The sequence below is a fragment of the Chanodichthys erythropterus genome, chromosome 16, assembly GCF_024489055.1.
Source record: "Chanodichthys erythropterus isolate Z2021 chromosome 16, ASM2448905v1, whole genome shotgun sequence".
NCBI lineage: Eukaryota > Metazoa > Chordata > Actinopteri > Cypriniformes > Xenocyprididae > Chanodichthys > Chanodichthys erythropterus.
In genome coordinates, this window is record NC_090236.1 from 14,967,501 (window position 1) to 14,989,998 (window position 22,498).

At 43.6% G+C, this 22,498-nt stretch overlaps 1 protein-coding gene across 9 annotated transcripts in view; it reads left to right on the top strand.

Moving 5' to 3' along the window:
* Positions 1-22,498, top strand: part of LOC137002439 (myomegalin-like) — a 54,492-nt gene that overhangs the window by 17,776 nt on the left and 14,218 nt on the right. For 2 of the 9 annotated variants that reach the window (XM_067362073.1, XM_067362074.1), the window contains 20 exons: positions 7,203-7,340; positions 9,327-9,446; positions 10,631-10,720; positions 11,671-11,871; positions 12,598-12,756; positions 12,844-12,954; positions 14,470-14,607; positions 14,702-14,881; positions 15,082-15,270; positions 15,355-15,543; positions 15,861-15,912; positions 16,024-16,112; positions 16,643-16,711; positions 16,793-16,899; positions 17,603-17,745; positions 20,125-20,240; positions 20,637-20,782; positions 20,871-21,222; positions 21,425-21,662; positions 22,296-22,412. In XM_067362073.1, coding sequence (XP_067218174.1) covers positions 7,203-7,340; positions 9,327-9,446; positions 10,631-10,720; positions 11,671-11,871; positions 12,598-12,756; positions 12,844-12,954; positions 14,470-14,607; positions 14,702-14,881; positions 15,082-15,270; positions 15,355-15,543; positions 15,861-15,912; positions 16,024-16,112; positions 16,643-16,711; positions 16,793-16,899; positions 17,603-17,745; positions 20,125-20,240; positions 20,637-20,782; positions 20,871-21,222; positions 21,425-21,662; positions 22,296-22,412 — 2,944 coding nt within the window. Of the gene's footprint in view, positions 1-2,144; positions 5,205-7,202; positions 7,341-9,326; positions 9,447-10,630; positions 10,721-11,670; positions 11,872-12,597; positions 12,757-12,843; positions 12,955-14,469; positions 14,608-14,701; positions 14,882-15,081; positions 15,271-15,354; positions 15,544-15,860; positions 15,913-16,023; positions 16,113-16,642; positions 16,712-16,792; positions 16,900-17,602; positions 17,746-20,124; positions 20,241-20,636; positions 20,783-20,870; positions 21,223-21,424; positions 21,663-22,295; positions 22,413-22,498 lie in introns of those variants that run through there. The other 7 variants (XM_067362067.1, XM_067362075.1, XM_067362071.1 and 4 more) reach the window with 7 other exon arrangements.

Sequence of the window (22,498 nt, forward strand, 5' to 3'; positions counted from 1 at the left end):
CTTCTGACAACATTAAATCCAGTGGTTAGTTTTTTTCAAGACTTCACTTGTCAACTTTTTTAGGTTAGTTAAAAAACTGTAGATTACTTTGATTCTGAAAAATAAGATTAATTATTCCTTGGCAATCTGATAGTTGGTCAGATTAGTTCATAAGACACAGTCTTACTATATTGTGACTGAGAGAATTCTAGAGCAGGTCGGCGAGCGCAGGGGACATTTGAGAGCGAGAGCAGAGCCGATTCATGAGAGAACACTGTGTTTTTGAGAGCGCACATCCAGAACAAAGGAAGTGCAGAGAGATTCGTTGTAACGAAGCGGGACTCATGGTAAGATCCAAATGCAGCGTTTTATTAAATGTAAGCGTGGTCGTACAGGCAGGGTAAATCAGGTGCAAACAGGTACAGCAGAGGGTTAGGCAGAATCGTAGTCAGGGCACAGGCAGTAGATCAAGGCAGGCGGATATCATTCACAGAACAGTATACAAGGCAAGAGTCAGGACAGGCAGCAACGGGTCAATAAATGGGAACAGGCAAGATCAATCACAGGCAGACAGGATACAAGGAAACGCTCAGAATTGTCACAAGGAATCAAGACTTCGCGGTGAGGTGGTGTGTGTGTGTGAGTCTTTTATAGTCCTGGTAATGAGTATCAGCTGGGTGTGGTGATTAGTATGGAGTGTGCATGGCTGTATGTGGCAACATGTGATTGGTGGAGTGAGTGCATGTGATACACAGGGAGGATTATGGGAAATGGAGTCCGGAGTGAACAGGAACAGACTGTGATCGTGACATTCGTGTTCGCGCATTACATGGACGCTCTCTCTCGTTACAGTAATGTGCTCTCGATGTTTCTCGCTGAAGTAACAGCAGAAAAACTGCCACAAGGTTGCGTGTCATTGTTCCTAACACTGAGTTTCTGAGAACGGTGTGTGTGTGTGTGTGTGTGTGTGTGTGTGTGTGTGTGTGTGTGTGTGTGTGTGTGGGAGTGCTTTACATTGTAAATCAGATGAAAACGCAACGGCTGACAGAAAGAACTGCTGAACGACTGTGAAGTTTCGAACGGGACTGAGGGATCATATAATGCCATGATTTCGATCAAATAAAGAAGTGTGTGTGTGTGTGTGTGTGTGATCGTCTCTAGTTTGTTTGGAAATGTTGCTATTTTAAATGAACAGCAGATGTCAGTCCATCTCAAGTGGTCCTAAACCTGTTCTCCTGCCTGCTTGACTATTTTAATTGTACTAATTTGAGTGATTAGCTCTGTATATTGGTATTGCAAAACCATCAATTTTTCTTGTTATTTTACTGATGGCACACAACATGTTGAGTTTTATGAACGTTTATGAAAACCTCAATATCAGCTCAGAATGGTCTGAACATTTTGATGATTGAGACGGATTAAGTCTGGATGTGTTTTGTCTCATGAATCAGTGGACGATTTCTTTAAATAAGTGAAAATACTGCATTTTTTTGGAAAATCGTTTGCAACTGTCAGGACACGACAGTCTCCGGAATTCACAACCACGGATCCTGTGGAATTGTGGGAATAATATAGAGGCAGACGTCTGCAAATACAAATGGGCTGACTTATTGAAGTCTGTTTGTCTGTCCTGAACTAAAGTGTTTTAAGTCCCGTCTCAGATCACAGATCACAGATACACACATTTACTGCGCCAACAAACAGACAATTACGTGTTCAATAACAGCATGAGTCACGTACTGTTATCTTGAAAACAAATGAGACACTCCCTCCTATATTTATAGAATCAGATGTCAGGTTTTCATGTGGTCAGTGTCTCTAGATACATGAGCAAATAGGGAGACTTCAGATGTGGTCACTATTGTGTGTGTGTGTGTGTGTGTGTGTGTGTGTGTGTGTGTGTGTGTGTGTGTGTGTGTGTGTGTGAGAGATGAACTAATAGAGCTGCTCTGTGTTTTGTTCCTCAAATAGATCAGTATCACCACAGCCTAAATATTTGTTTGCATAAACAACAACTGCAGTAGAGCAACAGCACACACACACACACACACACACACACACACACACACACACACACACACACACACACACACACACACACACACACACACACACACACACACACAAACTACTGGAACCTGCTGAGTGAGAATAAAACCCTCAGGGTGAAACACACACACACACACACACTCACACACACACATGTTCGTTTTTGTGAATTGTGGGGTCATTCCATAGGCGTAATGGTTTTTATACTGTACAAACCGTATTTTCTCTCCCCCTACACTATCCCTTACCCGAACCATCACAGGAAACTGCACACTTTTACTTTCTCACAAAAACTCATTCTGTGTGATTTATAAGCCTTTTGAAAAGGAGTAATGTCCCCATAAGTCACCTCTTCTTGTAGTACCTGTGTCATACCCATGTCATTATACACATTTGTGTCCTGATATGTCACAAAAACACACTCATACACACAGACTCACACACACACACACACACACACACACACACACACACACACACACACACACACACACAGAGTCTCTTGGACACACTCTTCACACAGTGATCACAGCATCAGTTTATGTGGGATAAACGGAGCATCATTTATCATTACTTCAGCATTAAATTCATTCAATGACGACATCTTTCAGTTTACATGAATTCATTTCTCACTCACACACAAACACCAGCAAAACTCTATGAACCTACAGAACTGTTTACATTTTCATTTCTAACCTGTTAAACTTAAGTTAGAAACATAGCATAATACAAACATGAATGACAGAAATTTGCTACAGTAATCCATATTGATTACTAATAAAAATAGATATAAAAATGTGTATCTAAAAATGAAATATTATCAAAACAATTAGATGTATCTGAACACCTTCACAGATATTCATCTTTTAGTTTCATCATCATCTCTACAAAAGGGGAAACGTATGGTCACGTTTTTTCAGGGTAGTGCTGTAGCCCAAAGGCTCCTGCTCACAGGTCATGCTCAGGGTCAGGGGTCAGGGGTCAGGTCACTGGTCAACATGTTTCACTACTGCAGGTATAAAAAACCAGTGAATCTGGCCAAAATGTAAAAACAGTAAAATAATAATAGATAAACATGTTCAGATGAAGCATGCTGAGCCATCATCATCATTCAGATGTTTCCTTCATTCCTGTTTATTTCTCGTCTGGTGACATTAGACGCTCGCGCTGCTGCTGATCGCTGTCAATCACTCAGAGGGGCGCGAGAGCGCGCAGAGCCGCATCACTTCTCTGTATTCTGAGCAGGAACGCTGAAAATATGAGGAAAATATTATATTACAAAGATTATTGTTCTTTTTCTTGGCTTATCATATTTCAGTCGCTGTATTATTTTCTGTCGTGCGCGTTATGATGACTGAAGCACCCCTCCTGTGTGAGATGGTTTGCGCCCGCGCTGCAGGTTGCGCGGCATCGCCTCCTTTCATCTCATGCCGACAGAATCTGATGCTTGTTTCACTGTATCGCATGATGAGACTGTCGCGTCTGACGTCACTCTCTCTCTCTCCCTCACCGCTGCCGTGTTCCGGTGATGAAGGGAGACGGAGGGCGCGTGTTCCGCATATATCGCGCTGTGAAACATGACAGAGCGAGGAGCGCGAGACACACGGAATATCGACAACGGCAGCGTTTGTTCTCCTGTTTTTGTCACGATTTGCGCCGCGTCAGAATCGATGCATCTCTGCTCCGACGCGCGTGGATTATCAGTCGTTTTTTGACGCTTTGATGGACTGTCATCTGTGAAATCACCCTGAGCACTTCATTACTGAGCTGCACAGTCTCATCTATGGTGATTACGCTACGTTTTTGTTGTTGATCTTTGATGATCTTTGACCTCTGCTTAAATATATTAAAAATATTATAATATTGTTTTTTTAAACATATTGGATTTGACTACATAAAAACAATAGGACTGTTTTTGGCTGGAGTACAAATCCTTTTCTTGTCTGTTTAAACCAGAGGACAGCTCTTTCAGAATCCGGTGAATATCCTGACTCCAGCTCTCACTGAGGCTGCTGGGAATGAAGGAGGCGTGTCGCATCTGCGCTCGTGAGCTGTGCGGGAACCAGCGGCGATGGATCTTCCATCCGGCAGCCAAGCTGAACCTGCAGGTGCTCCTGTCTCACGCTCTGGGTCACGACCTGGAGCGCGACGGCCGCTGCGAATTCGCCTGCAGCAAGTGCACGTTCATGCTGGGCCGCATGTACCGCTTCGACACGGTGATCGCCCGTGTGGAGGCGCTGTCCATCGAGCGGCTGCACAGACTCCTGCAAGAGAAGGAGCGCCTGCGCCAGTGCGTTAGTGCGCTTTATCATAAAAACAATCTGCAGGAGACCCGCGGGGTGACGGAGGTGAGCACCGTTGACATGTCCGGCCTTCACAATGCCAAGTACTGCGCCCTGCTGCAGGAGGACCTGACGTACTCCATGTACGAGTCCTGGGCGGAAGATGAGGACCAGATGTTGGAGTGTACCCACAATCCTCCGTGCCACGCGTCAGAGATGTCCTCGTCCTGGCAGCGCTCGCGGAGGTGCCGGGGCTGCAGAGCGCTGCGTGTGCCCGACGCTGACTATGAGGCCGTGTGTAAGGTGCCCAGGAAGGTGGCGAGGAGCGTTTCCTGCGGCCCGTCCACACGTTACTCTGCCAGCGGCGCCGGAAGCGCGTGTGGGGAGGAACAGACCGCAACCGTGACTTCCACCACGCTGGTGCCCGAGAGGCGGTGGACGGCATCCAGCTCATCGGACGGTGACCGCACACTCCGAGAGCGGCGGAGCTCCGGAGGCTCGCTGGAATCGCTGGATGCGTCGCCCGTCGAAGAGCCCCGGCGTGACCAGCGGAGCTGTGCCGCAGCCTCTGAGGAGCATCTCGCTGCGTCTGAGGAACCTCCGTCGAGGCTCATGCTGACTCTGTCGCTGCTTCAGGACTGTGTGTATAATCCCGTCCGGAGTCCTCGGGGCAGCAGACTTCCTGTTTTGGTGAATCCTGGGTTTTTTAATGGAGGAGCTAAACTGCACAGTCCAGAACAGGAGAACCTGTTTGATGGAGCAAACCGCATGATCGTGGAACCGGAGCCGCCTCGAGTGCAGCTGGATCCAGTGCTGGAACTGGCCCGTCTGGAGGAGCTGTGGCACTCGGTGCAGGACGAGTACTTGCCCTTCTGTTTCAGGAGGGTCCCAAAGGTGAAGCGTTTACTAACAGGACAGTAAGGTCCGTGCTGCTTAGGGTCGGCAAAAACATTCAGATGACGCTCCCCACACGGTTTGTGCCGAACTCAAGATGTTTTATGCAACTATTTAAAAACACAGTTGTCTCATTCAGTCTTTGTCATGTTCATCTCTTTGCATATTTTGGGTCTATGAGGTTCATGGCAATATTAATTTGGGATGCACCGAAACTGAAAATAAATAATAAATGACTAATTATTTAATTATTAATTACATATTTATTATTAAATATTTAAACTTCTTAACACTCAAATAGCTAAAACTGAGTTGTACAAACATTTAAATTGCACACACTTTTTATATCAACTTTTTAATAACAGAATTGCTTCCACTCCAGTTGTTGGTGAAATATAAACATTACAATAAACTGTAATAGCTTGTTTTCATGACAGTTTTATTCAAACAAACATTAAATATATAAATATATACATTAAATATTGAAGACATCACTAACAGGTTAAGTAAAAATATAATTAATATGTAATATAGTACATATATTTAGCAAAATGCTTCTCTGAAGTTATTTTTCTGGATAACTAATGAGTTTATTGACATCAAATGTCTTTTCTGAGGTAAATGTGACGTTACGTGACGTTAAACACTGATTAATGGATCACGTGAGACGTCAATCATTTCAGTAAGTTGTTCTGTATCTGATGTTCATTCATGTTTATTCGCTGTAACTAATAGTAAAGAGGAAGAGATGATTCACACTTCACATGCGTAAGAAAGCACAAAGCTTTTTGTGATTATTGGATGGCGGGTGCTACAAATGTTTAGTGAATGTTAATGCATCAACGGAAAACAGCAGAGACTAAAAGATTTTATGTTTAAGAAACCATACCATTTCAGATTAAAATTAAGAAATAAGTATCATCAATCCAGAGCTAGTGTAGACGCTGAACACAGTCAAAATGTGCCATCGGAGAAGCGCTAAAGAAACATCTTTTTCAGGCACTGATTTCGGCCCAAAACCAAAAATAGCTGTTTCGGACGAAGATTTTCGGTAGTTGAAATTTGGGTGCATCCCTAATATTGATACATTTCAATGTTTGATTAATTTGTCTCGTTGTTTTTGTACGATTTACAGTTGTGGTACTGAATCGCTACTTGATGTTGTAAAATTTGAATCCTGAAGTAAAAACAGATGAGAAGCACCAAACTAAAAATAAACATCTGCAGTTTGTGTTTGAGGATATTAGTTTAATAACTCTTTCTTGGCTTTTTTTAAAAAATGTTTATACTGTATTTTGGTTTCAGCACATGATCAGCTTATGAATAAGAGCTGAACCTGAATCAACACAAACCCCTCGATTCATTTTAAACCCTAAAGTTCAAACTGCTCCTGTTCCAAATCCACACCGATGAATGAAGCCACTGTACGAGTCGTACCATCATCAGATCAGAGATGTTTTGTGTTCTCTCTCTTTTCTCACATCTCTTTATACTCACTCTAGTTCTCGCTGAAGTGTCTTCTGTTAACCCAAAGATAACCATGCCATTTTCAGTTAAATAGGTTAACATGGAGAGCATGGCACCACCATTGGCCTAGTTCTCCCATGAAGCCCTCGAGGCAAAACACATGCACACACACACACACACACACACACACACACACACACACACACACAGAGTGATGTCTGACCTCAATGCATCATAGTTAAAGGACCTCAGATGCGTCAGAATAAACGCAGTGAGATGACATACAGTCTAGCCCTATTTAAACCAGATCAGAATCATGTACTGAGAGATTTTCTAAAACAAGGACCTGCTTTTGAACAAATTCAACCAATACCGGTGTTGTTTGAACAGTGTCTGTGTGAACCGGCTGATATTAAAAGCAGATAAAATCAGAGCATATTTTTCCTCAAGAGTTTCTACAATAAGTATCACAGTATAAATCTGATCTAATTTTTTATCTGGTTTGACGTTTGGATCGTTGTGTCTCTTCAGAGCCTGATGGAGGAGCAGCAGTCGCAGCTGCATCAGTACGAACGCGCCGCCGGACAGTGTGTCGCCGAGCTGCAGAAAGCGCAGCTGCAGGTCGAGTCTCTGCAGAGTCAGATCCACCAGAGCGAGACCAGCAACAAGGTACAAGATACCCACAATACACCACAAGGGGCAAAATATTGTCTCCATGGAGATTACATCAAACAAGGATTTTAAAAAAATGTTTTCAACATTGATAATAATCATAAATGTTTCTTGAGCAGCAAATCTGCATATTAGAATGATTTCTGAAGGATCATGTGACACTGAAGACTGGATTAATGATGGATTTATTGATTCGCTTGTTCATGCATATTCACTCTAAAGTGTCTCGTGATGTTTTTCACTTAATGATGTTTTATTACAGTTTTTCTCAGTCGCTTTGGTGCATTTCTCACATCACTATTTACATTTGCACAACAGTTAGTTCGATCTCCACAACATTTAGTCATTTGTGCACATCATAGTAGCAGTTTCTCATTCCTTCGAACAAATTGCAAATGCTTTTGGACATGCATCAATTGCTTTCATACAACTCTCTGCTATTTACAACATTATCATTTGCTTATGTCATGTCAGTCAAAATTAACTATACTTGTGAATGCTGAATAGTCATTCCATATAAAACTAATAGTCCTCATTTCATTGCTTGAGTCATTACATACAAAAATGTTGAACTAGTTGTCAAAATCTGTCACACAAATTTTACACATTTTTTTTAAATCTTTTTTTTCCCTGAAAATGTCTCCTAAATTGAACAATTTCTCTCAAGTGAATCTCAACTTTCACTGATGAGAAGGGGTGTGTGAAGCATTAGTTGCAACCAATGATAAACCACTTCTCTACAATCACTGTCAGAGCTGAATCCCATAAACCCTCACTTTACAAGCATATATGAACCAAGCAGGACATAGTGTGTACCATTTCTACAATACTGTGACACAGAAGTGGAAGGTCAGCCTCATGGAAGAGGGGTAAAGGTGCGGGGAAGAAGGGGAAGGGGACAAAACAGGGGAAGAGGAAGAAGAGGCCAATAGGCAGATCCCTGATGAAATCAGGGCTACAGTTGTGGATCATGTTGTCAATCACGGCCTCACAATGGCTGAGGCTGGTCGAAGGGTGCAGCCAAATGTTGGGAGAACCACTGTAAATTAATTATTCTAACATTTCATTGGGAGAACAGGTGTGTATAAATGGACAGTAATTCAGCACTAAACAATCTGCACTGCACTACTGTCATTGTGTCATTTACAGTTGTGCACAGCTCTACCCAAAGGGAGTTTATGTTTGTTGCAAATAAGGGTGTATTTCTTCTTTTGCACAATGCTGTGAACAAATTAGAATTGCAAAGAGCAAATGCAGTAAAAATGTGAAACATACATATTCAGTGTCTTGTACTCAGTTACCTCACTAAATACAGTAATGTGTAATGAAAACATGACAAAGCCATTTGACCATCTTGTTCATAAACAATGGTGTCAGGACTTTTCCTCTTGATGACACTGACACTTTCACTGACACGAATACTTGCTTTTGAGGAATGACCTATCCATTTTGAGCAAGTGACACACTTTTGCAGGTTATCAACTAGGTTTTGCAGTTTGTACTAATTGTTTTGAGAACTGCATTAACTGTTGTGCAAATGTAAATACTGATGTGAGAAATGCACCAAAGCGACTGAGAAAAACTGTAACAAATTTCGGAAGGAGCAGGTTCAAATAATTAACTTAATTAGCACAAATGGAGAGAATTCAGCTAATCGATTCAACCATCAACAAGAGGTATAAATACTGCAGACTGACTTCTGTTCGTTGACAGTTTATCAGCATCTCCACCCCATCTCCTCACTTCCAGATCTATTATTAACACATCCGGGGGGAGTACTCTGGGTTCGGGCCGAGCTTGGAGCCCTCTCCCCGGACAGCTCGCCAAATACACACACCTTTACTCTATTTAATTATATGTATGTGTGAACTCTTGTGAATTAAAGTGTTTTAGTAAAACTGTCAGATGGAGAATATTGCTGTTTATTTAGTTGAATGCGGCTCCAGCTCACAGCGAGAGATGTTTGTGTTTGTTGTGACTCAGAAGCTGCAGGAGAAGGTGTGTGATATGGAGTCCGAGCTCCTGTCCATCAGACAAGCTGCACAGAACCAGCAGAGAACCATCCAGAACCTCACAGACAGCCTCAGAACGAAAGACACAGAGGTGAGTCTATACACACATCAGAGAGCGACACACGTGACCTCTAATGTACCTCATTATCTCAGCCAGCAGCACATCTGGGGCCGGATTCACAAGAGTCGTCTTAAGACTCGTCAGGCGTTCTCAAATATTTTCTGAAGAACATCATTTTTTTGAAGAGAACGTCAGTTTAAGTGTTTATCTGGTTCGTGCTGAAAACTCGCTGATCAACAAAACATTCATTGCCTGCAGATTACTGTAATAATCATAATTTCAATCATGACAACTCTCGGAGTGGATTAAATTCAACCAGCATTTATTGGCATGGGGTATGAAGTATACATGGCTTAATTTTGGCGTACGAGATCTGCTACGCTGCTACAATACAAATTGTTCAGATAAGTCAAATAAAACAACAAGGAAAAGGCTGCTGCAAGAATGGCAGATCTCTACAGGTGGCGCTGGGGAGGAGGAGGGATAACAGCGCTTCACGTTGCGCAGCTTGTCGATCGCAGGCTGGGGTTAGATATATATAGTTGCGTGGATATGGAATTAGTCCTGATTGGCTGATGCCATGGCGTAGAAAGAACCAATCCGTGCTCGGTTAGAGTTTCATGACTGAACTTTGTATTTCACACACTATTTTCATCATGACTGACTTGACGGGTGTTCAGCACTCACACGGTTTTTAACACACCATGTATTTTAAATAGTTATTTTTGAAGAGCCTGCCTTGAGACGGATCGTCTGCTGCAGTGATGTGCTTCTCTCTCTCTCTCTCTCCTGATGTTCATCTCCGCTCTCATACGAACGCTGCCGATAATGATGTGATTATAAAATTAAAAACAAGGTCTCTTGTCTGATTCATTTTTGTAGAGTTTTTGAAAACTGAATTACAAAAGTCACGCATCATCCTGACTGATTGTTGTTTATTTCTGTGACGTCAGAAAACTCGTGCACATCCACTGCTCAGTTGTTGTTTTCTTCTTTTTTATTCACAAATGCCAACCTTTATAAAAAAAATAAAAAAAAACGTTCAAATAATCACACAATAGCAACGGCATCATTGGACCACAAACACACACCCAGACAAGCCCATATTCATGCTCTGTGTGTGTGTGTGTGTGTGTGTGTGTGTGTGTGTGTGTGTGTGTGTGTGTGTGCGTGTGTGTGTGTGTGTGTGTGTGTGTGTGTGTGTGTGTGTCTAGACTCAGGAGCTCTACCATGTGATTGAGGACCAGAACAACACACTGTGTAAACTCACAGAGACACACCAGCAGCAGCTGCAACACACACAGGTGAGCACACACACACACACAGGTGAGCACACACACACACACACACCACACTCACACAGGTGAGCACACACACACACCACACACACACAGGTGAGCACACACACACAGGTGAGCACACACACACACCACACACACACAGGTGAGCACACACACACAGGTGAGCACACACACACACACACAGGTGAGCACACACACACACACCACACACACACACAGGTGAGCACACACACACACACACACACACCACACTCACACAGGTGAGCACACACACACACCACACACACACAGGTGAGCACACACACACACCACACTCACACAGGTGAGCACACACACACACACACCACACACACACAGGTGAGCACACACACACACACACACACACACACACACACCACACTCACACAAGTGAGCACACACACACACACAGGTGAGCACACACACACACACACACCACACACACACAGGTGAGCACACACACACACACACACCACACTCACACAGGTGAGCACACACACACACCACACACACACCACACTCACACAGGTGAGCACACACACACACACACACCACACTCACACAGGTGAGCACACACACACACACACACCACACTCACACAGGTGAGCACACACACACACCACACACACACCACACTCACACAGGTGAGCACACACACACACACACCACACTCACACAGGTGAGCACACACACACACACACACACACAGGTGAGCACACACACACACACACACAGGTGAGCACACACACACACACACACCACACTCACACAGGTGAGCACACACACACACACACACAGGTGAGCACACACACACACACACCACACTCACACAGGTGAGCACACACACACACACACAGGTGAGCACACACACACACATGCTTTATCAGTATTTCATGCATGTCAAACTTTTCTCCTCTGGTGTTTTGTGTCTCCAGGCTCCAGAGGGCGCTGTGGAGTCGGGTTCACTGCCGCTACACAGTTCCCTGTTCTCCTGTCAGCTGGAGCTGGAGGCCAGTCATCGCAATCACAGCCTGACCCAGAGACGCTTGGAGGATCTGACGCGCTCGCGAGACCGACTGCTGGCCGACCTGCAGGACTCGCAGCAGCACAGAGAGACGACACACAAACACAACCAGGTGTGTCATTTACCTGCTGACCTGCACATTAAATCAGCTGAGTCTGACCTTTATGAGCCGCTGCAGATTCCTGTAACGACTGCCATCAGAAACATGCAAGCACAGCAAGTCTTTCTCATCAGTATATTTACTCCGCTTTTAATGCTCGCTGTGAAAAACAGAATAAGAACATGTTTTGAGCATCAGTCTTTTCTCTGTATGCTCTGTGTGAATTTATCTTGTTTTGTAATAACATATATTACTCGTTCATGTGTATTTTTCTCAGAAGAGCAGCACAGGTCGGCTCAGTGCAAAATCCGTATTTGTGAACAAAACAAAATATACATTTCTTCTATTATATGATACATTTTTGTCATGTTCATTATTTAACTTTTCATTTTCTGCTAGAATGTTTCTTAAGATGTCATATAACACTATAAGATGTTTTATAAAGCATTTTTGCTTTTTTTAGTTGTTGTTTTGATATGCCCATTAAGAACAGCTGTAATTGATTTCTGAGACTGTAGAATGGCAAAAATAATGATTATCATGATGCAAATCATTCCTATTATTTTCTATTGTTTGGACAAACATGTAGTCCCTCCTCTAAACTCTCACCGTTGGCTGCAGATGTTCAGATTATATTTACAGGTCGGAGGGCGGTCGAACTGACATTACATGCTCTGGTTGTGTTGGGTACAGATTTTTGTGGCATCATGTGAACACACTGTGTTTGTGTCCTGGCAGGATCTGCGTGAGATGCTGGAGCAGCTGCGGTCTGAGCTGCAGGTGAAGGCATGTGCGCTGAGAGACCGTGAGGCCGCGACACGCTCGGAAATCACCGACAGGGACGAAACCGTCGCACAGCTGCAGCAGAGCTTACGCCGCAAAGACACGCTGCTGCAGGTCACACACTGCTTTCGTGCAATAGTAAAGACGCCTGCGGCCCATTCTTTTCATTTCGGTCAAAGTTTTACAGTGTTTTTCTTTCAGGAGTATTCAGAGCTGCTGAATCGCTCGTCCGACTCGAGCGGAGCCTCCGAGAGAGACGCGCTGCTGCACGCGCTCAGGAGTCGCATCAGAGACAGAGACGCCGCGCTGGAGGTGTGTGATGTGATCTCATGTGATCATCTCTGTGACAAATCAGGACACGGTGCGGTGTTGTTCTTGTAGCCCCGCCCACAGCCTAATCTTACAGACCTTGTGTAGCTCCGCCCCTTTTCATCGTGCGCTCGTTGTCTTTTGACTTCCGGTTTGTATTTCCACAGCGATCTATTTATGAATGAACTGCTCATTTTAAAATCTTCCCGGTCTACTGACACGTGTTAAGACATCTGCTTTAAACATTACAACGCTCACGATAACTTTCATTAACTCTACAAAAAGTAAGTCCACTTCAACAGCGATGCCATAGAAATGTGCAGAGCTACCGCAAAAACGGAAGTTCAAAAACAATTTTATAAAGATGGCGGCGCGCTTGTTTCTCTGGTGCATAAAGTCTTATTGGTCCAAAATCTGAGCTGTATGTTTAAAATTGACTATGTTCTGATTGGATTCATGAGAGCGTTTTGCATTCAGTGAAGATGCTAAAATAAAGAAACACTTCTGTTGCTTTATCATAGAGAGACACTATTTACACTGTTAGTGCACCTGTTTGTGATTACTGGTGTGATGTCATCGGATCATGCGTGTTGTTGAGAGTGTACTGCTACTTTATTAAGTGATCAGATCAGCACCATTTTCACCTGATGAACCATAAAATAATAAATCCCACTGAAGGAGGAACACGAGTCACATCTGTTACATGCCAGCCCGTTTTAGTCTAGGGGTAATGGCATGGCAGTAACAACATTTTGGAGAGAGAGCGCACAGGAACCTCTTGTCTCCCACCCCAGCAACACACATCCAAAACCAATGATTCTTAAAGGATATTTATTAAATCAAATGTAAAAGATAAAAGGAAAAACATAAGCTTCAGGAGGGGGCAAAGGCCAACATAACAAACAAAACATTTCTAACTCATAACTTACCTATACATAACCAAAAAAAGAAAATAAATAACAAATGAACTTGCCTATCTTCCTGACTACAAATAACCAAGAAAAAGCAATTTCAAACAAAAAAAAGCACCCACCTCCCTACAGATTTGCTTAAAATAAATCTTAAATTCTAGAAAACCAAAGCCTGTAAGTCTTCAACTACATTCACAGCAGCACCAATGGTTAACAATGATCATTGACCAAGAACAGTGGCATTATCTGGGGCAAGAGAAAAGAAGTCCATGTGGCAGGCAAGCAACCATCTGCATCCCTCTCCGCCTGTTGTGAGACAGTGCTGGCTTTATATGCTGGTTTTCTCTTGGTTGCAGCCAATCAGTGGCTCTGAGGTGAATGGGCAGCAAATCAGCCACAGGTGTACCCAATTACCTCCCTCAGCAAGGTAGTTGTGGACATGTAGGAAAAACAAAAAAAGAGAAACACAGAAGCACACAAAACAATTAAATAAAATAAAGTCTCCAGACGTAACACATCTACAGACCAGAAGATCACGGAGAGGCCAGACAGGAAGAACACAGCCAATGTCACGTGTGCTTCTGTAACGTCCTGTCGTGTGTTTCAGCGCTCGATCGATGAGAAGTTCCACTGTCTGGAGGAGAAGGACGATGAAGTTCGTCGACTGCAGCTGGTGCTGCGCGAGAAGGACCGAGACCTGGAGAGACTGCGCTGCGTCCTCAACAACACCAACGACACCATCACGGTGTGTGTGTGTGTGTGTGTGTTCGTCTGCTGTCACACACAGGCTGTCTCTGAGCTGTGATGAACTCTGAATGTGTGTGTGTTTGTGTGTGCAGGGTTTGGATGCTCTGGTGCGCAGTAAAGAGCTGGAGTTAGAGAGAACACTGGAAACGTGCCGGAAGCTGGAGTGGATGAAACAGCAGAGCGACGAGAAGCACACACTGGCTGTACGAGAGCGAGACGGCGTCATTCAGCGGCTGCAGACGGCTCTGCACACGCACAGCAAAGAGGCCGAGGTAAACGCACACGCCAGGCTAATCCCAGATATAAACACAGTCTCCAGAAAGTTAGAGCTCGTGATTTCAGCCTCTTGTGGGATTTCTGAGAGTGAGACGCATCAGGCGCTCGGTGAATGGACTGACACACACAGCAAACACAGACATTCAGGCCGCTCACAGCAGGTGACTGACCCGTCCGCTCCTCTCTGTGTTTATAGGAGCTCAGGTCAGTGTTGTTGGGAAAAGTGTCTGCCGCTGACGTGCTGCAGGAGCTCCAGGCTCACCTCTCTATGAAGGAGCGTCTGTTTCAGGAAGTGATGTCAGACCGCAGCCGACAGCTGCAGGAGCACCACAAACAGCTGAGCGAGCTGCTCGACACCATCAGCGCCAGAGATCAGGACATGAAGGTGCAGACGGTCATCAGAAACCTCCTGTTTTGTCCTCTGTGCTCGTTTCTTCATGCTCACATGTTCTCTCCGTCTGTCTCTCAGGATTACGGGGAGAGGTTGGGACGGGTGATATCGGAGCGATCGGGTCAGTTGCAGGAGTTGCGTCGGCAGCTGACGTCACGTGAACAAGAGCTGCAGGATGTGAACCGGGAGAGAGAGAGAGACGTTTCTGCGGCCAGAGATCTGCAGAGACTCCAGAACCTTCTCAAGGAGAAAGACTCCTTCATACAGGTCAGACCTTCTGAAATGAAATGAAAAAAAATGAAATACATTTACTGTTTTCATCACTGTGATGAAAACAAAAACTACCATGTACAAATACTTCACGACTGAAATATCACTAATATCATGTTATTGTCCTAAAACAGACTTTATTTTCATTACAATTCATTTATCAAGCTTCATTAGATTCACACACTTCTGCTGATTATTTTCTAATAATTGCATTAATGGATAAACTGCAGTAATGATGTGCTGTGTGTAAATGTACCGCGGTAACGATGTGCTGTGTGTAAATGTACCGCGGTAACGATGTGCTGTGTGTGCAGGAGTTACTGCAGGGTCAGAGCGAGACGTTGAGCTCCACAGCAGCAGCACAGGGTGAGTGTCAACACCGTACTGCCAACATTTTATCAATTACAATAATTCTCTTCATTCTGAGAGTGTGTGTGTGTGTGTGTGTGTGTGTGTGTGTGTGTGTGTGTTGTGCAGCTGTGTGTACGAGCAGCTCAGGTGAGCAGGAGATTCAAGCCATCAGAGATGAGCTTCAGCTGACCCTCAAAAAACAAAGAGAGACTGAGGTAAAACACATATCAAATCATGCCAATATTATTTGTATATCGCTTTTCACAATCCATGTCCTAAACTTTGGAAAAGCCTTCCTATCAGTGTGTTCATTGGATAACTGAAATGATTCCTTGAACACTCTTTTTTCAGTATGTTCATGTTAGTAAGGTAGTGATTAGTGGGTATTAAAGTTAATGGTAATCTGTTTAGAGAGGAGCAGGCAGTGGATCTGTCAGATTTACATCACAAGCTGAAATAAACAGTAATTCAGTGGTTCTCAAGCAGGGGCCAAAAACAAAACAAAAACAAAACAAAAAAGTGGAAAAGTTATCTAAGCAATTAAAAATATTTTTTAAAATCCTAACCCTTTTCCATTAAATCATGAACAACTGGGAAAGTCACAGGGCCTTTAAATATTGTTGTGGACAATGGAGGGGTTTGGAGTCAGAAAGGTTGAGAAACACTGATCTAATTGTTTCTCTGTCCTTGTGTTCTCGTTTGTGTGTGTGTGTGTGTGTGTGTGTGTGTGTGTGTGTGTGTTTAGCGGGAGCTTTCTGAGTTGCGCTCTCTACTGGCTGCAGGGCATCATGACACATTGAGCTCTGATCAGCAGGTAAGATCATGAGAAAGTGGCCTGTAAGTGTGTGTGTGTGTGTGTGTACTGATGTTCTGTGTGTGTGTGTGTGTGTGTCAGTGTGTCCTGCAGCAGCTCGTGTCGGAGCAGCGGACGCTGAATGAAGCTCTGAGAGCCGAGAAGAGTCTTTATCAGTCGCTCAGACGCGTCCAGAGTCAGGCAGACAGGTCAGAACACAAGCACAGATCCTTCATATCAGTGTGTGTCGATGACACGGTTGATATCCATCACTCATGAAGTTCATTTGTCTGTGTATGAATGTGCTGTTGAAATTGTGCCGTTTTCATTTAGGAATACACACAAGTTAAAGGAGGAGTTCAGGAATATTGTCATTTTCTGACGTTCTAAACCCGTATGACTGTTTCTTCTGTGGATCACAAAAGAGATAAAGCATATTTTTATTTAATCGAGCTACAGTCATCACTCATCCTTCTGTTTAATACGTGACCCAATGTGCAAACAAATATTTGAGGAATTAAATACGACGCGTGTCCAGTTGATACTGAACTTCTAAAGTGCACGTAAACACACAGTGGAAATACCATAAAAACATCATAAAAGTAGCACAATAGTCATGCGCTGTATTCCTGTCGTGTCTCCTGAAGTCATGTGCTTTGTGTGAGGAACAGATTGTTTTCCACTGAAGCTCTAGAATCTCATACACACGAGTCAAAAGCTGCTGATTTCAGAAAGATTGATGATTTCATCCTCAATAAAAACAGAAGAAAGAGTGTCACCTGTATGATGACACAAATGTTGACAGAATGTGGATTTTACCTGAACTCCTGCTTTAAGAGCGGTTGAAAAACTGTGAATTTGCACAGAGAGCGAGTGGTTCTGTTCTAACCCGTCTGTGTTGTTGGACTCCAGCAGCTCTGAGAAGACTAGAGCGCTACACGAACAACTGGACTCGCTTCAGGCGCTGCGCGAGCAGCTGGAAGAGACGCTGGCGCGGAGCCGAGAGACGGCGCTGGCAGTGGACCGGGCCGCGCTGGTCCAGGCCGACTATGGAGGTGGGACACGGCAGAGTTTGGCCTCCGGGCCTGCAGGGGGCGCTGACACTAATCTGAATGAAGCGCTAGTCGAGCATGAAGGATCATAACCAGCCAGAACTGTGTGTTTGTACAGTATATGTGTGTGTTTAATCCATTTTTCCCAGAAGTAGTCTGCCTGTGAATGGTGTGTGTGTGGTGTTGATGTTCTGTGTTCTGTCTGCCTCATTCATGATTTTGAGTTCCATTTGAATTACACAGACACATTTCTGAGACTAGAAGCAAATGTAGAAATATACTGTTCATTTTCACTGTGTGCTTTATCCTGAAGCAGCGTCGCATGCGCTCGTTCAGCAGTCCTGCAGAAGTTTGGCTTTGTAACTTCAAGCTCCTCAAGCGGTTTTTCTGTGACAGACTGTACGGGACGATATTTTAGTGCCAAATGAGACTGATTTTACTGCATCGCCCCGCTTGCTTTCTTCTTGTAAATGCAATTATGAAATCTATTTAATGTACTTCAAACTGAAAAGAAATAAATCTAACCAGATTTCTTGGCCAAAACCTTTTGTATTTTATTTATTTTGTTTATTATCTATTTCGAACAGTCAGAAATCACTTTGAATTAGGAACGGCTCTTCCTCCAGGATGCTCACATTTCCTCCTCAGATTGTTTAGATAAACTCAGATATTAATTAGACATAAAAACATCACAGGTGAGTATGTGAACTGGAATATTCTACAAAGAAGTGTTCAGTATCAATGTGATTTAATTTCCACTAGTCACATGTTTTTAAGTCATCATTGAACAGTTTGATAACCATAATTAACCAGTCATTCACACGTGCATGCAGAGCGTTCATTCATCACGTCTGCATGGCTGTGACTTTGTGTGGTTTGATGAATTATGCAGATCCGCTAAACTAGAAGATGGAATATCTCAAAAGAGAAATGAAACACCAAAGAAAGCACATTTCCATCTGCTGTTGAGCTGGTTCTGTTCACTGCATTACACACACGGTATATTGCAGGATTTCACGGCTCTTTTGTGGCCTTTTAATTTCATAACCCCCCCCGATGGCTTAATCGTCTTCCTTATGCATCACGCTACGGACACTTTGAGTAAGCGAAATGACTTCTGACACTGAGGACCAGGATATAATGATACTTCTGCTTTTAATGAATAATAAATCACAAATAATATCATATTCAAAATGTAGCTTTCCTGTAGCTTTAGCTTTGTCTTTCTTTGCTTTGGGCCAAAGAGGTCAATCTGATGTGTAGATCCTCTATTGGTCGCTCATCTCGTTATCAAACGAAGGTCATACGGTGACATACAGTGCCCATTATTACTGCAGATGGTTTGAAGTTTAGTTGAGGCATTGTGAACTTTTGACATCTTAAACTTGCTGAACAGAAGTGACTTTTATAACATCATCTCTGGGTCTCTGCACCCTTACCAATATGAAACACTTCATCTATATTTATCTGTCAATATAGTATTTATTTATAAAGCACCTTTCACGCTACACTGTAACTCCAAAAGTGCTGTACATTACAAATAATATAAACAATAAAGAATAAATACAATAAAGAAGACAAAAGAACAGCAACCAATAAAACACCCATTACAATATTGAATTAAAATGCAAGAGATATAAAACACTTCATCTATATTTATCTGTCCTGTGTGACAATATGCTCTAATTTTCCGTTCATACAGTTAATCACATCATTGTCTTTATACACATCTGAAAGAGAAGAGTGGAATAAACACAGTTTGATCTCTAGTTTGACTGGTTAGCTGTAGTTAGTGATCATAGTTAGTGTAGTTAGTTTCATACTCTTGCAGTACTACAGTTCTTTCTTTCTTTCTTTCTTTCTTTCTTTGCTCTAGTTTCAGTTCTTTTATGTAAACTCAGGTTATATAACTGAATGGCAGAGCAGAATGTAATTTTAAAGGGATTGTTCACAAAGAAATAATCTTTCTGTCATCATGTACTCTCCATCACATCATTCAAACCTTTATGACTTTCTTTCTTCTGTGAAACACAAAAGAAGACATTTAGAGAAATACATTGAACCGCACTGACTTTCATTGCATAGTCAAAAATAAAACACTGACAAATATCTTCTTTTGTCAAAAGTCATAGCGATTCAGAGTGACAGGCTGTGGGAATGATGACAGAATGTTCTGTGTTTTTGTGTGAACTTTCCCTTTAATGGGAGTGGTGATGAAGGAAGGAAGGAAAGGCAGCTGGACAGAAGAATGGACGGTTAAACAGGTTGGCTGGCAAACAGACAATCAGAGACGTAGAGAGACAGAATGAGACGACGACAGAAACAGACTAATAAAGGAAAGAGGTGAAGAGGAATCTTAGTGTCTGTCATGTTTCCTTCTAGAATCCAGCAGTGATGAAGATGAAGAAGATCCTGACAGCAGCAGCAGTGAAGAGTTCACAGACAGCATAGAGGACGATGACATCAAACTCACGGCTCAGAGTCTGACGAGCACACAGGTAACGAGAGACATTAATGAGCAAAAACTCATTCAGCATCAGTTCTTCTGAAGTTCAGTGTTTGACCGAAGACTCCACGGTGATGATGAATGGATCAGATGAAGGCCACGCCATCCTTTACTGTTAAGACCATTCAAATGTTTGTTTTGTGGCTTTATCTCCATACTTGTAAAAGAAAATCTCATTAACTCATATATACATTTAAAATGTAAAGCCTTCCTTGCTAAAATCTAATATTCTTTAGAAATTGGCCCTTCCTTTTGATATGTTCCACCTTCCTGTGCCAACAGGAAATGCATCAGCACACATAGGATATAAAGCAGCGCTCGCTGCGCCATTTCATGGAATCTTTAACATCTGTTTGGAGTTTTGTAGTTCACTGTGCTCTCCTGACAGAAAGCTGAGGAGTACGACCGACCGGTGATGTCCCAGAATGCATCAGAGGGGAGAAGATGTGACGAGGCAGAGCAGAGAAATCGAGACAAATGTGAGATGGTTGAAGTGACGGTCCAGGCCGACAATTCCTCGCTTGCTCATGTCAGGTATAACATCCGTCAGCTTCAGTCTGTGCAGATCGCTGTTGTCTGCTTCTTTCCTGCTCTGATGCGTTTCGTATCGCTGCTCTCGTAGAAACACTCTACATGAAGAACGTGAAGCGCTGAATCGCAGACAGCCTGGATTAGGAGTGGACGAGGAGCCGTCTGTGAGGAGTCGAGGGCTGGAGAAGCATGAAACAGACCGGCGAAACTCCCATGAGCCTCAGAAAGTTTACCGTACGTTCCTAGAGGAGGAGGAGGAGGAGGAAGAGTATGATGATGAAGATGGAGAGGAAGGGGAAGATGTCCGGGCCGCTAAAGGCAAGCGCGGGCCGCAGTGTGTGAAGCTGCGAGAGGGCAGGTGGAAGAGGAGGTGCACCAGACCACATTCACTGGACCTCGGAGCGCTGCTGTCACACACACCTGCAGCACCGCACACAGCTCAGGTAATGCATAACCAGCGCTGGTTAGCACTAACCAGGTTAACTGTCATACAGCAAAGTGCAGATTGTAGTATTAAAAAGTTCAGGTTCGAACACTGGGTCTCGTTCACTAGTATATATTCTCTGTTGGGTCTAACGATCACCCTTCATCTGACACTGAAAGATGGAATTGCTGAAGGATTCAGTGTGTTTGCTTTATGATCAGGATGTAGATATGGAGCGAGAGGTCGAGGGCGACAGCGGCGGTTCGGGCGCCGGAGGAGGTGGAGCCGCCGGGTTCTGGCGGCATGTGGAGGCGGGGCTTCGGGAGCAGGCGGAGCGTCTCCGTAGCGACCTTGCTGTGAGTCGTCAGGAGAGCCACGAGCTGCAGGAGAGACTGATGGTGTCGGAGGCGACAGTGCATGCGCAGGCCGAACAGCTCAAAGACTACAGAGAGCTGCTCAGTGAGGACACACACACACACACACACATTTGTTTTTGTGAATTGTGGGGACATTCCATAGGCGTAATGGTTTTTAAACTGTACAAACCGTATTTTCTCTCCCCCTACACTATCCCTACCCCTAACCATCACAGGAAACTGTGCACACTTTTACTTTCTCACAAAAACATCATTTAGTATGTTTATTAATCCATTTACATTGTGGGGACCGCTGGCTGGTGAACTCAGGTTTATATTACATCGTGGGGACAAGTACACCCTCACACACACACACACACACACTCACTCACTCACAGACACACACGCACAAAAGAATAATAACAAGGAGTAACATAGAAGTTGCACAAATTCCAAAATGACTGTTCAGGTTGAAGTTACATTGTAAATCATCAGACCTGTATCTGATTTAAGACCACATATGGAAGTGTCCTAAATCAGAACCGCAAGATCAGATTCCATCTGGTTTGTGCTGTTCACACTGTTATGAAAAAGACAGATCTCAGTCAAATATGAACAAAAATAATTTGGGCCACTTTTGCCTACAGTCTGAACGCAGCCCAGTCGTACACAAACCTGCACAAACACACTATTAAACACACCTGTGATTTGTGCTGTCTGATCTGGTGTCTGTCAGCGGAGAGCGCCGTCCAGCGGGTCAGCAAACAGGTGCAGGTGGATCTTCAGGATCTGGGATATGAGACGAGCGGCCGCAGTGAGAATGAAGCTGAGAGAGACGAAGCCAGCAGCCCCGGTACACTGACACCTGACACACACAAATACACACACTAATGCCACAAATAAACACACTCATGCTTCTGTTTGCACTCTTTTTTTCAT